At 40.1% G+C, this 16,105-nt stretch overlaps 2 protein-coding genes across 5 annotated transcripts; one reads left to right on the forward strand and one right to left on the reverse strand.

Annotated features, from left to right (window-relative positions):
* LOC106163468 (uncharacterized) lies at positions 1-11,405 on the forward strand. Of its 4 annotated transcripts, none has more exons than XM_087012024.1 (18): positions 1-337; positions 623-778; positions 898-931; positions 1,541-1,802; positions 2,178-2,363; positions 3,919-4,110; positions 4,396-4,569; positions 4,893-5,072; positions 5,500-5,673; positions 5,930-6,085; positions 6,343-6,531; positions 6,821-6,964; positions 7,205-7,336; positions 7,729-7,953; positions 8,261-8,812; positions 9,176-9,325; positions 9,622-9,747; positions 10,712-11,405. In XM_087012024.1, the coding sequence occupies exons 1-18, from the start codon at positions 270-272 to the stop codon at positions 10,861-10,863; spliced, it is 3,252 nt and encodes a 1,083-aa protein (XP_086868150.1). In that variant the 5' UTR covers positions 1-269; the 3' UTR covers positions 10,864-11,405. The 4 variants fall into 4 exon arrangements, with proteins under 4 accessions (XP_086868150.1, XP_086868152.1, XP_086868151.1 ...); XM_087012026.1 differs by having other exon boundaries at positions 635-778; XM_087012025.1 differs by lacking the exon at positions 898-931 and having other exon boundaries at positions 623-812.
* Positions 11,406-11,445: 40 nt separating this feature from the next.
* LOC106163470 (uncharacterized) lies at positions 11,446-14,747 on the reverse strand. Its single transcript, XM_013541068.2, has 4 exons — positions 13,841-14,747; positions 13,219-13,307; positions 12,843-13,020; positions 11,446-12,058 (listed from the first exon to the last, which is right to left on the reverse strand). The coding sequence occupies exons 1-4, from the start codon at positions 14,382-14,384 to the stop codon at positions 11,772-11,774; spliced, it is 1,098 nt and encodes a 365-aa protein (XP_013396522.1). The 5' UTR covers positions 14,385-14,747; the 3' UTR covers positions 11,446-11,771.
* Positions 14,748-16,105: the final 1,358 nt, after the last annotated feature.

The following is a 16,105-nucleotide window of genomic DNA, read 5'->3' on the forward strand; positions in this document are numbered from 1 at the left end:
ACTGAGTCCTGTTTACAGACTATTAGTACAAGTTTATCTCCCCTCCACCACTAATACGAACATTAACCGGTTCACAACAACAGGATACGAACGCGGAAGAAAATAGCACCAGCTGTGATTAATTAAGCTTGCCACTCCGTATCCGGGAGAGCCGGGGACGCTGGAGGGAACCTGGATTTTTAAAAACAATTTCAGGACGTGGAGTTTTTTACATTTACAGTTTGACATATTGTACGTAGAGCTTCACTGTCACCAAGCCGACTACTGAGATGGACAGAACTTTAGTCGTCTGGTTTATATGTGCGTTAATAGGGGGCGCTTCGGCGACGCTAGACAGGTAATGTAAAATTTGACATGCACTTGTATGTACATTTATTTATTTTTTATTTATGTATTAATTTACATTTATTTATTTATTTATCTTTTATATATGTTCGCTCATTATTTATTTATTTATTTATTTATTTATTTATTTATCTGACTTTTATATTAATGTATACATTCACTAATTATTATATCCATCCGTCCATCCACATGCCATATTTCATCAATATACCCCCAAAGTATGCCAGTACTCTGTATGTCGTCTTATATATTCTATTTGTTTATTTTCAAATCCCAGCTATTACAACAGTGTGGAGCGATCAGCGCCCCATGAAGAGGCTATGGCGCGGTTCCTGGTGGCCCGCCAGGCCAAGGCTTTCCTGCACACCAGGCCAGTGTATCGTAAACGGGTGAAGCGGGGTTGGTTTGACCGCGGTGAGGAGGCTGTGGAGAGGTACAGGGAGAGTTTAGAGTCAGACAGAGAACAGGTAAGATAAGCCACACTGGGGGAGGGGGGGGGAGAGAGGAGGGGGAGGGGGGCTGGTTTGACCGCGGTGAGGAGGCTGTGGAGAGATACAGGGAGAGTTTAGAGTCAGACAGAGAACAGGTAAGATAAGCCACCCTGAGGGCGCTGGGGGGCACCCTGAGGCCACTGGGGGGTGGAGGGGGAGGTCCAAACTTGGATGACAGGAGAATATTACATGTAGAAGAGATTCAGGTGCGATAGTTTGGAGGGGTGTCCTATTTGCCAGAGAGAATGAAAAAGCAATCACTTGAGAAAAAAGTGTTCATTTTATACGAAATGACAGATTATGCTGTCTCCCGATTTTAGACCTTTTAAGCTGCCAATGTAACATCACTTTAAATAGATAAAAAAAAAAAGGGGCACGCGGATCTGCCTGACACATTACGTTTCCAAAATCCTGTTGAATGCTAAGTGGAGTGAGGCACAATCAAAGAATCTTCTCTGTCGCAATGAGATTGCAAATGTCATAATTCACATCTGGTTTTGAGAGCGAAACAAGACTTAAATGCCAAGTGAAAGCTTTATTCAGACATTAAAAAGAGGCTTTTCAAAAAAAAAAAAAAAAAAAAAAAAAAAAAAAAGAAAAGCTTGACATTTTAAGGGGCATGGAAAAAAACAAGACAAGTGTTATATTATCAAGATTTCCCTTGAATCATTACATAACTTTATGACCATTTTTTATTACGATAGCACCAAGCTTTGGTAGAAATCAAATGTCGCCAGCAGTGGCCGTGGTCGGAGTGGAGTCCCTGTAGTGGCCCCTGTGACAGCGGGAAAAGGTCAAGGTCAAGGACACTCAAGGCCGACGCCACAGCTGACTGTAAGAAACTGCCGCCGCCTCCGGACCGCTTTCAGCAGCAGGTGTGCTACATAAACTGCCGAAAACGAGGCGTGGGCAACGGAGACAAATGTATCTGTTATAGAGGTTATATCGGACAATGCTGTGAGGAAGGTACCAGAAGCTTTTAAGTTTATTTTCGCCTCAGAATAACAGAGCGCAACAAATAGTAAGATCTTAAGTCCTATGCTATTATGTCGATCCGTATTTATACAACGCTTCTTTTCCTCATCTCAGCCCTGCAGTTGCACTGACTGCAGTTTGACTTGGCCGGCAAAGCACTGTTCAAATTCTCCTAGTAGACCAATGTAAAGTATATAATATCCCTGAGCTATATAGTGTAATAGTTATATTACTAAGTACATGTAGGCCTACAACCCGCTCCCCGCTCAATCACTTATACCTGTACACTGCCTCTTGGCAAAGTCGGAATGGAAAGGTTCTCACCTGTTAAACATTCACCTCCACAATGCCTGTACTGTTTTTCAGCAATAACATGTCCTCGCCCAGCCAAGCCACAATACGGGCATATAGAGGGCGTGGTGGTGTGGCCGGCAACCTACAACTCTCACCTGTCTTATGTGTGTGGCAAGGGTTACCGTCTGGAGGGGGACAGGCACAGGACGTGTCAACTGGACGGGAAGTGGTCCGGCAGAGACCCAGAGCCCTGTCAACGTGAGTGGATGATTTTGTTCGTTATTTCAGTGTGTTCAGTTAAATAACATGACATTCTTGCAAAGTACAGCACCTCTCAGCTTATTACGAGCGGGTCCTTGGTAATATTTTGGTCCTCGATTTGCCAAGCATTAAACTTTTCTACACTGATTTATAGGACATTATGATTTAAGTATATTAAAGGGATAATAACTCTTCGTATGAGATCTATATGTCACAATAAAAACATTGTGAGTAACTCATAGAAATATAATATATTCTGTTTTACCACAAAAACGGCAGTTAAAGCTATTTTTCTAATATCTGAGTTTGTCTTTAGACCACGTGACCTCCATTGATGGCTATACTCTGTTATAATATCTTAAGAGATTTTAACAAAAAACAAAACTTTTTAGAAAAAAAACAGGGACTAACTTTGAATGTAAAAATGGATTCATTAACCATTGGTAAGTATGGGAAAATTGTTGTTTACTCCAGGAAAATTCATTTTTTGGCCGAAACGAAGAGTTATTATCCCTTTAAGAACCGCCTTCATAATGGAATCAACAAAATAAAACAATTTTTTTTTCTTTTAACGACTTTTTAAAGATTGTAATGAATTAACTTTGTTTTAATTAACATTATTTGTTTTAATCAATTATACCTGTTTAAAACAATTTTCCTTTTCATTTATTGTTTTTTTATTCCTTATTCACGTTGCAAGGCTGCTGAGCAAATTGGAATTTAAACTCAAAATAATCTATTATTATTATTATTATTATTATTATTATTATTATTATTATTATTATTATTATTATTATTATTTATGTATTTAAACCCCTACATGCTATGACAGGCCTGGAGTGCCCTACCGTCACTGCTCCTGATCACGGTATCCTAGTGAACAGTAAAGACATGTACCTGTATTATTATTATTATTATTATTATTATTATTATTATTATTATTATTATTTATGTATTAAACCCCTACATGCTATGACAGGCCTGGAGTGCCCTAATGTCACTGCTCCTGATCACGGTATCCTAGTGAACAGTAAAGACATGTACCTGTATTATTATTATTATTATTATTATTATTATTATTATTATTATTATTATTTATGTATTTATAAACCCCATCATGCTATGACAGGCCTGGAGTGCCCTAATGTCACTGCTCCTGATCACGGTATCCTAGTGAACAGTAAAGACATGTACCTGTATTATTATTATTATTATTATTATTATTATTATTATTATTATTATTTATGTATTTATAAACCCCATCATGCTATGACAGGCCTGGAGTGCCCTAATGTCACTGCTCCTGATCACGGTATCCTAGTGAACAGTAAAGACATGTACCTGTATTATTATTATTATTATTATTATTATTATTATTATTATTATTTATGTTTTAAACCCCATCATGCTATGACAGGCCTGGAGTGCCCTAATGTCACTGCTCCTGATCACGGTATCCTGGTGAACAGTAAAGACATGTACCTGTATTATTATTATTATTATTATTATTATTATTATTATTTATGTTTTAAACCCCATCATGCTATGACAGGCCTGGAGTGCCCTAATGTCACTGCTCCTGATCACGGTATCCTGGTGAACAGTAAAGACATGTACCTGTATGGAGACACCCTGGGGTTCCAGTGTGACACAGGGTACCTGCTACATGGGCCAGACTCCATGACATGTGTACAGGATGTGAAGAAACGAGGCATGTGGAGCGCCGTGAAGCCGACATGCCAAGGTGAGGCTATGTGTATATATACCATGTGTTGGCGGGATTGATTCTGGATATGTTGAAGTATTCATAAAACATTATTACTGTATGTCTTAAACGAAGGGCATTTCTTACTTTTTCCAATGAAACTGGCCCCAAATATTATATTTTTAAACGACACAAAATGCTTCTTCCATTGACCTATATACTACTAGTTGTAGGCTGCATACAGCACAGGGCGAAGTTGTGTCAGTATACATTTCCCTTGTTTATTTAAATTTAAAATACGTACCTGTACCGCCCCTTTTTCAGCGCGTTACTGTGGAAATCCCGGAATCCCCAACAATGGCGCGCGAAGTGGTCACGTGTACACTTATGACGCCTTGTTGACCTTCACCTGTAACCATGGTTACAAGCTGATCGGGTCAACATCCAGAAAGTGTCTTCCAACTGGATCCTGGAGTGGAAAACAACCCATTTGTAAAGGTTAGACCTGTTTATTAACTAAATAATTCATTTCATTTTTTTCAGAAAATAATCTGTTTACTGCTTAGTTAAATCCTTTTCTAATTTGCTGTTCAACTGGCATTATTTCAAAGTCTTATATACACCAGTATATGAACCGTGATCATCCCTGTTAAAGTCATCTACAAAATTCAGTACAAATGCTACATTTTCGCAAAATACATATATGTAGGCCTACTGTAAGACACTGAATAGTGTTCTACGGGTAGTCTTCATCTGTGTCCAGTGGTGACTTAGTTTTTCCCCTAAAAACAAGTACAAACTGTACCTTGTTACTATTGCAGAGATCAACTGTGATCAACTCGAGGCGCCAGCCAATGGAAATATCGCGAGAACCAACGAGAGAAACGGCGTGGGCACCAAACTTGTATTCTCGTGCGCCAGCGGCTATGAGCTTGTTGGGAACAACACTATTGAGTGTCTGGCGGACGGCGGCTGGACAGGACAAGTTCCAGAATGTGAAGGTAGTTTTATAGTATTGCCTTGATAAAAATGGTTAATTGACAGACCATGCCACAAGACAAATAAAAAAGACAAAATGTACTTGCCACCGTAGTCAATGTTAATAAACTTAGGCCATAGACACAAATGTTGCACATGCTTAGACATAACGGTATCATTACAGCAACCGGTAGAAATGTTCCCAATCGTAAGGCCGTGTGCGCTAAGGGGTGTTGAAAACGTTTTCAAATATATTTTGTTGACGCTTACAATTTATCCATATTGTTTTGGTCATTTTTCTAAAATGTATAGATCATCCATATGGCATGAGCTTATGAGATTGCGTTTGGTAGCTACGGTTACCCACATGTATTATGATCCTCCAGAACGTAAGCATTATGTTAACTTGAAAAATGCACATGATACATGTAATTACACTGTATTTTTTAGCTATAACCTGCAGTAACCCAGGTAATCCCGAGTTTGGTATCCGTATTGATGACGGGTTTCTCTACAGACAGAACATCAGTTTTAAGTGTCTTGATGGTTACGTTCTCCGTGGCCAGCAGGGGGCGGTATGTAGGGCTAACAGACAGTGGTCAGCACCTGTACCCCGCTGTTTAGGTAAGTGTTAGTTCTAAGTAGCGTGTCAGGCTATCCCTAACCATTATAACTATATTGAGGGCGGACTTTCTGTAAGACGGACCCTAATTTTCTTTACACCGGAGTGCAGGAGTGAAGTCATGGTCATATACTGCTGATATTTCTGTCGATCGTGAAAATAGTTAACGAATTATAACATTCACATAAATTCTGGATTCCCTTCATTGCGTTATCGCATTCACGTAGACAGTCTTATTCAAATAAACCCTCGTTATAGCTTGTCCCAAGGACACGTACAAGACGGTAGACCAAGGACAAGAGCTGTGTATTCCATGTCCACCAAACTCTCACACCGTCACCAACGCCACGGGCAGCAGACAGCTGTGCATGTGTAACGAGGGGTTCATTGGGCCAAACGGAGGACCTTGTCAGGGTAAAATAATTGTGTTTGTTTATTCATTTACCAATTCATACACCTTGTGGGGAGTCAATTTTTAGCCAGTTAAAAAACTTGGACCTGTGGGAAGACTGTTCCTGTAATGTAGATATAACTGTAGTACAAAATACAACTGTAGCTCCATACTACATTGTTAGCTGTGTTAAGTATTGTTTCGTGCGAGTTTAATTAGATTGCTCTCATTCTAATTAATTTCCTATCTTAATAAATTACGTCATATCTTTTTGTTTCAGAAATCAGATGTAAGGCACATTCAGCACCTGTTAATGGCAGCGTGGTCTCATGTGGAACGAGAGTCGGCGAGACTTGCGTATTTGCGTGCGACGAAGGCCACGTGTTGGTAAACGGAAGTAGTGTACGCAGGTGCACAGAAACCGGAAGTGAGCAGGGCAGTTGGGATGGCACTGAGCCCCTGTGTTTGGGTGAGTATTTTGATTGACCTTGATTCATATTCCCAAAGACAAACCATGGGCAAAAATGACCGCATAAATCGTGAGGTATGCCATTTAATTAACGCTGACTAACCAAGCCATAATCCATGTCAGAAATATACACCGTTTAATAAATATGGACTTTAAAAACATTCCAAGTATAAAACACATTTAATTTCCTATAGGTCTACATGTATTCAGAAAACGTGCCTGCAGCATCACCTAGCCTATAGTTGTTACTTAACAGTAAACTTCGTTGTGGTATTATAACTGTTTTCAGCTTGCCCAATAAACACCTACAAGGCCAGTATCGCCAGCTGTCTTCCCTGTCCTACCCTCACCCATACCAATAGCACGGGCAACACGTTACAGGGTTGCATGTGTGACGCAGGATACAAGGGCCCGCCTGGTGGACCCTGCACAGGTGACGTCATAGAGGGAACAGTATTATTCTCTAAAATATCAATCTCATTTTGGAGTGGTTGTATCACATCTCTGATTACAGTCTTTATTACAACGTGAATAAAAAATTTACTTAAATCAGGTAGTCAAGGCAGTCTGAAAATGCTATTTGTTCGTAGTCCACATCAATACGAACCAAATGATGCATGGATGTGTGTTAAGGTAATCAAAGCCAATGTTGGGGTTTTTATATTGATTATAGATGAAAACGAGTGCAACTCCAACGAAGGCAAAGGTCCTTGTCAGCAAGTCTGTGAAAATGCCCCCGGAAGTTACAGGTGCGCATGCTCCATTCAAGGCTACGCCCTCGACGTGGACAAACACACGTGCAAAGGTACCTGTATTGTGCTGGTTAATTTTTATTATCACTTACTTCCTCTCATGCTAATGGGATATCTGTTTGATTCAAAACTGCTATTTGAAGAAAACGGCAACTTTTTATACCTTCCATATTTGAGATCTAGACTGCATTGCAGTTAATGGGACGGTACTTACAAAATGCATCTTGAAGAAAAATGGCAAAGGAAGAAAAAAGGAATTGTATCTGAAATATTCGGATATTTCTAGATATATGTTTATACTGTGGCAAATTGGAAAAGAGAACTACTTTTGTTGTTCGTTAATAATTTTAATCATTTTATTTCAAGGATATTTCAGTGATATCTATTTATGCATTTATTTATTTATTTAATCAACTGGTTGGTCTTATTGCCCCTTTTTCTACAGTGGAGAAGCAGTGTAAGAACCTCACCCAGAGCGAGGCTCCTAAACATGGCGGTCTGGTTTGCCACTGGTATCATGAAGAGAACTCCCAGCAGTGCACACTGAAGTGTAACCCGGGCTATGACTTCCCCTCTCGTATCAACGCCTTTGAAACCTGCGGCCCCACCACGGGCTTCCAGTGGTCATTTAGACGAGTAGACCCCACGGCCCGACTCAGACCTTGCATAGGTAACATAACGGGCACCTGCAGTCAAACATTCTCTTCCGTTTTGTGGCTTCTTAGAAAAATGTGTTCTTTGGGTTTAAATAAACTCTAGGAACTCAGCTGAATGCGTCAGTTGAACAATTTCCAAGTTTTGAGCGATGATAAAAAATCACATTTACAAAAAGAACTTATATGAAATATCATCACATACATGTACTGTATAAGTTGCACGAAGTCTATTAAGGTGACAATTATATTATGTTAATAGCAATTTGAATCACAGTTTAAGATATGTATAGCGTTTTAAACAGCGGCATTGTTACTCTTCAGAGGAGTTCTTTCCCGGTTTCCGACTCGAAGCTGACACCGCCTACTTCACAAAGCAGTGCAAATTGTTAACCGAGGACGACAAAGAAATAGTGCGCCGCCAGTTCGCGGATGCATTGTCGAAGGAGGGTGTTTGCCGGGCTAGGCGTATGAAAGTCTGTGACATGAGAAACATCGGTATTATCTGTGGTGGGGTGAAGCGAAGACGCAAGAGAGGGACCGGGGAGACGGAAGAACTGGACCAAGTGGACATTGCCTTCATCTTGGAGGCAGAAAAGTTCAACAGTACTACTGACTGCGACAAAATCTGCCGTAGACTTCGCATCCCAACTTACATCTGTGATACTCGCTGTAGTTCTGTTTATCACCGCTTCTTGAGAGCGGCGCTGATATACGCCAAGAGGACCCTGTACCGGCTCTACTCAGAACAGAGAAATAAAGTCGCCTTTGTGGCCGCCAACAGGACATTTGAGGCCAAAGAGAGAGGAGCCAAGGTGTCCAACGTCATAGCCCAGTGTGAGGAGGGGATGAAGGCGGACGACCAGTCCAACTGTGGTGGGTGATTTGACATCATGTCATACATGCACGTATTCTTGCACCTCGTTTGTATGTTTGGCTAGCATTGACATTATATTTAAGACTGCATTCAAGCCATTCTATTTAACTTTTAAAATAATGATCCGTCAAACGTCATTGTAAACTCCACAGAATTTAAAGGCTTTTGATAAGTTACCGTTATGTTACTATATATTTACATGGCCGGTACTTCATTTTTTATTATTATTTAAGGCACACATTTCTAACGAGCAAAGTAGTTTACTTTTAGTAGCCGTAGTGCTTTTTGTAATCAGAACACAACATGCAGTAATGCACACAACACACCGAGCCCCTGGTGTATATGTTTTTAAACTTTTCCAGTCCCTTGCCCGGAAGGAACCTTTTTCAATAAAACAGAAAACGCATGCACGGACTGCCCGGCAGGAAGTTACCAGCCTTTCACCAAGCAGACGATCTGTCTTCCTTGTCCTGTAGGAATGACGTCACAGCCCGGGGCTGCGATATGTTCAGGTAACGAACCTATTTGAATTGTCAGACATTACAGGTTAAGTCCTCAGTTTGTTTTAAAGTGCAAATTAAAGAAATTGGTAAGTTTTAAATGTGTCTTAGAGTATCTTTGCAGTGAAAGTTATTCAAAACTCTTAGGAGACATACAACGTACTAGTAGGCCTACTATAGCAACAGTTAAATTTTGAATGAAACTTAACTCTCCGAAAACATTTAAATTCCCTGTGAATCGACAGGATATATAATTTACTCTTTATCATCCAAATGACCATTCATTTCATTGCCCTTTTTCTGCACAGAATGCCCGGACAAAAGATACGGAGAAAACTGTGCGGAGATATGTAACTGTGATCGAGGGAAGTGTGACGTCATTTCCGGTCAATGTTATTGTGATAGCGGCTATGAAGGATTAGCTTGCGACACAGGTAAGTTTGATGATACAAGGTACATATTTCTTATTCCCTGTTGTGTAAGGAAGTCACAGCACCCCACACCTGTGCCACACCTGTGCCCTCCTGTGAGAAACACATTATAACTCCATGAAGGTGTTTGGGAAAAGTGCACCACAACTGGCGCCAGTGAAGACACATAGAGGCTATCTAATGGGAAGTGATGATATACTCATTCTCTAAATAAAATATCACATGTTTCTGCATAAACATATCGTTCAATATAAATAATGCTTTGGGTTATACTAGTATTATAGATTTAGCTGGTCCAAGCTACATGTAAAGGTTTACTGGTAAGACAGCTATATTTCACAGTTTGCTGTAACATAAGATTCCAGGAAATAGATCTGCCTGCATTCTTGCATAACCATGATACTAGTCTTGCCTTATTCATGTCCCCGCTGTATTCTAAATGGGCATTGTGTAAATGAACTTATGACATTAGAGTCTGCATAAATATGAAACACGAAATGAGAGCAGCCTCGTGTGTCAGTAAAGGCGCACTGGGAGGATGATATCCAGACCGAATTAAAGAATGACATTTGGCTTTATCCCAGGCCTCCCCCGTGCGTACCTATCCTTTAGTAGTTAACATGGGAGCTCCGTGCTCTGTATCAGCCCCCCCTGGGTGATGACGTCATGAATGTTGGGCAAAAATTCTCTCTGGACAGAAAAAATATGAATATCTGTCGAGAAAAATCTCAGTGACCCTGGTAGAGGGTGGGGTCACAGTATTCATTTGAATAAGTACATAACTGGTACATGTATATCAACTTTTAGCAAGACGGGTTAAGCGGGGGAGGGGGGGGCGAGAACAAAACACTCCAGACCACTACGCCATCTCGTGGTCAGTTTTGCACCTTATGGCGCCATTCCCTAGATAATGGATTTAACTTAGATAGTTTTGATGATTATTTCTTTCGTCTGTTTTTTGTTTCAGATATTCCTGGTTGCAGAGAGGCCCCATGTTACCCTGGAGTCACGTGTCAAGACATCCCAGCCCCGGGAACAGGATACACATGTGGCTCATGTCCGAATGGGCTTACGGGTGATGGGAAGGAATGCTACCCCATTTCTAAAGATGAATTATAGAGGAATGCTCACTTAAAATATTAAAAAAATATAATGTATTAAATTCATAAGGAATGCAAGAGAGAAGAACATTTAATGAGAAAAATAATCATTTAGTTATTGTTTTCTTTTTTATCTTAAATTTGGATGACTGAATATAATCGAGTATACTGCCTGTGGTCATTCATTGACATCCGCTCATTATTTTACCGTTCATTTCTTGAATCAATTTCCTGTTAACTCTATATTAACATCCACTTATCTGCTTGAAGTTTTTGAAATAAAACCCTTAACCAGCACATTTTGAAAGTGATTTGTATATCTTATAGGTTAATCTTCGAGGTAATCACAGTATGCCCAAACACGGTAGAGAGAAGTTGCCGAAATTTTAAACTTGTTATAAAACACTCGTTTTTAGAAGAAATATGCGCGCATTTTGACAGAGTGTGGAATTGCAAGTTGAAGTTGTAAAATGTTAATGATAATAAGAACAGTTGTAAAAATGTTAATGATATTAAAACACGAAGAAAGTAACAATAAAACAGAGAGGGGTTTGCGATGGAGTTTTGACTTTTTTATGAAGTATCCAAGTAACCAACAAGACTAATGATATTCTTTTATTATATTTTGGCATTAAAAACTATTTACACATATTTTTATTTATACAATTTATATCTTATATGATACTTTTATAATTTAAGAATGTCTGTATTTCCAAAAAACAATTACAGTAAAGTGAAATTATAATTAAATGTTGAGAAACATTCCACCTTATATCTTAACATTTCTTCACTCAATATCTTTGTGCCGTATCAGTCAGTGTGAGCTTATCTTGGCTGCCAGCGCCGTCTGGTGGCACATATCACAGAAGCTTTCAACTTGCTGACGCACTCTTGTCCTCGTCAACGCGACTCAGATAAGTTGTTATTTTAAAGTTCGTAAAGATCCATATGTCCCGATCGGCGACGATCAGATTTGATAAAAACTCTTTTCAGAAGTTCTTTCAATTCTTTAGCACTGTTGCTTCGGAAAATTGTCTTTTTGTCTCCGGATCTGCCTTTGATCTTGTCCAGTTTACTCTCGATGTCGGCGTCCAGACCGCTCCTCATCCTGAGCTGGGTGGTCACCCCCACCAGTAGCTCATCCACCTGGTGCTTCAGAACGGCTGAGGTCTCGATATGCTTGGCGCCGTACACTGTGGCCACCAGTTTACCCTCTGAAAGGATACATACGGTATATGCGTCAATTGAAGTAATTATATGCGGAAAAATGAACGTTTTAACGACAAAAAGCACACACAAGACACACCACTGCTTTTTTTTTTTTTTTTTTTTTTTTTTTTTTTTGCTCTAACAGTAACGATCAATCCATATTATGGTTACTGATGCGCACTTTTTGTAACCGTTGATCTCACGAAAACCCAATGAACAAATGGATTAAAGACACCTGGATTAGTCAGTATGACTTCAGTATTACATGTCTACTCAACATACAGAGCAGTCACTGGGGTGATTACATCAATCATTTCATAACATTCTAAAACCTGTTACAGATTAACCCTAGACTTCCGGGCTCACTGCTTAGGATGTAATGACATCTATTAATCATAACGGTCGCTTAGTGAAAGCAGCGTCCTCAAATCAGGGAAATCAAAACAGCTCAATTTAAGGTCCAAAATGGTATGAGTACATTCTAAATGTATATGAGGGCGCCCAGCTCAGCTATAAATACCTAACTTAAAAATATCCATCAAGTCAAAGACATAAACAACACGGGAATTAAACTGATTATCACCGATGCTAGCTCTAAATCAGGAGGGGACATTATGAGGCGACCCGAATAACGGAAATAAAAACAACTTATGTATTTTACTTTATATCAAATCATCTCTTCGCGTAGTGTATAACCGCAGCTGTATAACAACCTGGTAACACCTCAGACTCACTCAACATCACTCTAAAAAGAGTCACATGTTGATCACATAGTTTAGTTTAACTCACCGTGGGTACTGACAGTCCTGGCCCTCACCAGGTCACTCTTGTTGCCCACTATCACCACAGGTTGGGTCAGTTTCTTTTTATGCAGCTGTAACAGGAGGTCTTCTGCTTCTGCGAACGACGAGCGGTCAGCCACGGCGTAGACGATGATGAAGGCGTCCACATCCGGGATACTGGCCTCCTGATAATTAATAAAAGAAAAAAATGAATTTAGTAACAGGATCGTGTCGCACTAAGCGTCGGTGGCGATATTAGGTTCTTCTCAAAATAAAATATAACTGATCATTGTCAACACCGGAGAGGAAGCGAGAAGAAACTATTTCAGCGGTGGGAACCAGCCGTAGTAAAAGTATTTAATTGTCTTGGATGTAATACTCACTTGGACATTTTCCGCACAGAAGAAATACAGCTCAGTTTCGTGTTTATTCACAGACACACACACCGTCATCTCGTCCTCCTCGCCTTCGTCTGAAAGAAACCAATAAAACATACATGATTTCATGTTCTTCGTTCCTCTCTCCACAGAGAGGCATGGCAGGGCACAGTGATAACAGTCTCTTGTATTTATTTGTCAACATCAGTCTGAAAGTTTGTGCATATTGTTTTTCTAAGAGAGTGCGTAGTACAGCTGCAAAGCCTGCACAGCGACAGCTGTCTGGTTATCTGCCTGACATCTATTAATTATTATTGACAATGAAGACTGCTCGTAAGACTGCTTGTTAATTGATTCCCATTCTTCTAATCTATAAACATGTGTACACTCTAAATGGCGTCAGTGGTTTGCTCAGGTCAGGTGATTGGGTCAGTGAAACCGAACAATCTAATAATTTAAAGCTGTTATTGTTGTTCTTAAAATCTATTGATTGTGCCTCGAACAGATAACAAAGGAATGGATCCTCTGGAATTAACATAAAAAGTGCATCTTAGTTCTGTCGTAAATGGAAAAATTAAACTTTGATAAAAGCTATGATAAAAACACGCAGACACAGAGGTCGGCCTACCTGTAAAGGGATCACTGTCGTATGTATCAACGAAGTCAGAAGTGACGAACTGTTTGAGCAGTGAACTTTTCCCGACCCCTCCAGTTCCGAGTATCGCCACCCTATACACCCTGCCATAGTCCATATCACTGCTGCCAACACCGGAATCTTTGCTACTTTTTCTGTCAGTTCTGTGGCGGAAAACTTCGTGCATTCCTTCCATTGAGTCTGTGAAAGAAAGACAGCTGCCGGAACTGGAGTGTCGCGTCCTGAATACATCTTCGCTCTTTTTAAGTCCCCTTGGAGACAGAGAGAACTGGCGCACGCGGTACGTGTCATCACACGTGCACGTGCAACCACACTGCTGCAACATGTGCGCTTGGCGTTCCAACTGATTGGTTCTGTTGTCCGAGGGGAGGTCACTGGGGACGCTGCCACGGCGTTCTAGTAGCAATGCTGGAGGCGTCATTTTCAGTTTCTTTGTCTTGTTGGGTGGAATTTTGCGCTTTCTGTTCACACTAGATGGGGTGGTTTGGTGACTGTCAACGTGTTGAAGATTTAACATGCTTTTCAATACTTTTCAAATTAACTTCTTTGACGCTTTAATTTAGTACTGTATGCCTCGATTGTTCTTGTCGACAAATTCTACCTGCATCAACTTCACTTCACTTTGCTTCTCTCCCGAGCAATTCCCTTCCTGTAACTTCTCTCTTGGTTATTAACTTCAGTCTGTATTTTCTTCCTATGCTCTCGGTGTCGCTGTTCGTAAAGAACTGATCTCTGCCTCATCTCTACACAGGTATATATAGATATCCTTCCATTGATTACGCTAGCCACGCAAAGCCCGCTTTCTCGGAATAGGCTAAGCGGCAATTTATTACTCGGTTCACCTCGAGTCAATCAATCCTACAGAGACATACGAGTTCATGGAAGAAGGTTTTTCCAGGGCTTCAGCTGAGACTGAGGTATCTCTCAGTGTTTATGATTGCTCTTGTTTTCCATTTAATAAATGACCCCATCATGTTTATTAGAACAATACACCATTTCACAGGGCGTTCTGGCGCTCTGATGGAGGTGATGTTTTTTTCCTCCAATTTTACAGGTATTTTGTTTCTGTTTTCGCTTTAAGGATGAATAAAAGAAATCAATATTTCGTTTTACCTGTATGTTTTCATCAAAATAATTACTCTTGGAGGTTCAGTGTGTGAGAGTGAGAGGATGAGAAGTCAGGTTGTTCCAGTGAATCTTCTGAATAGAAAACACGTCATCTGTGCTCCAAATGACGGAGGAACGTTCTGGACATGTCATATTAACACCGTGACCCGCCACTGGACGCGCATATCAAGTGGATCATTCTAATAACTGTTTCGGTGAAATGTTTAAAATTAAATTCTCGAAATCCCGTCCATGCTGGAGTAAATGGTATGTGCTATTTTATAGGGGAGACCGGGACTAGTTGGAGCCTGGGGTAAGTTGGCCCCCAATCAAGTCTCTTTAATAAAGTTACATTACGATGTTAAATTATTTCATTGGACTCACTGCCGACGCTTTCTTAGCACTATTGGATACGGTCACTTTACAAAATGATGTGATCATTTTTTTACCCCATAGTTACTTTGTCACAAATTGATGGGGGGGGGGGGGGGGGGCAACTTACCCCGGGGTCCAACTAGCCCCGGTCTCCCATAAATAAGAATTAAAATAAGATCAGCGTCACTACCTGGAAATATATGTTTATTTTTTTGTTTATGTATTTAAGGTGCATACTGCGTGCACACCGCTGAGATAAAAAGTCAAATAAAATTTTATTCACATGAATTTAATCTATGAGTTATGAATGTACACTGTGTCGGCAGCACTTTTAAAGACAAAAACACCACTGTGAACAGAACAAAACAGATAACGTGTCATTTCGCTCCAGACACATCATCATCGTGATAGGATGAATATTCGCAGAATACATGGATTTCGAATATTTGATTTTCACGAGAAACCTGAACTGTAGGGGAAAATATTTACCCGTTCAATGGAAATGATACAAAGCCTAAAACAGAAACACTTACTCTTATTTATGGATTAAAGCGTGTAAAATCGATACGCTTCAAAAGACTGACACAGAGGATTCTTAGGGTTTCATCAAGACTAATTAAGAGGGAAAGCCCAATAAAAACGTCGGCTTTCCGAGTACTTAGCAGTTAATAAACCAGGGCGAGGTACAGCTTCCATACTTTTACCGCTAAAGATATCGCTGTGAGTTTAAGTCGTCAAGTAGTTGTTATTCTTAGA

Source organism: Lingula anatina, chromosome 4 (genome assembly GCF_051362555.1).
Source record: "Lingula anatina isolate TDL-2025a chromosome 4, LinAna3.0, whole genome shotgun sequence".
Classification (NCBI taxonomy): Eukaryota; Metazoa; Brachiopoda; class Lingulata; order Lingulida; family Lingulidae; genus Lingula; species Lingula anatina.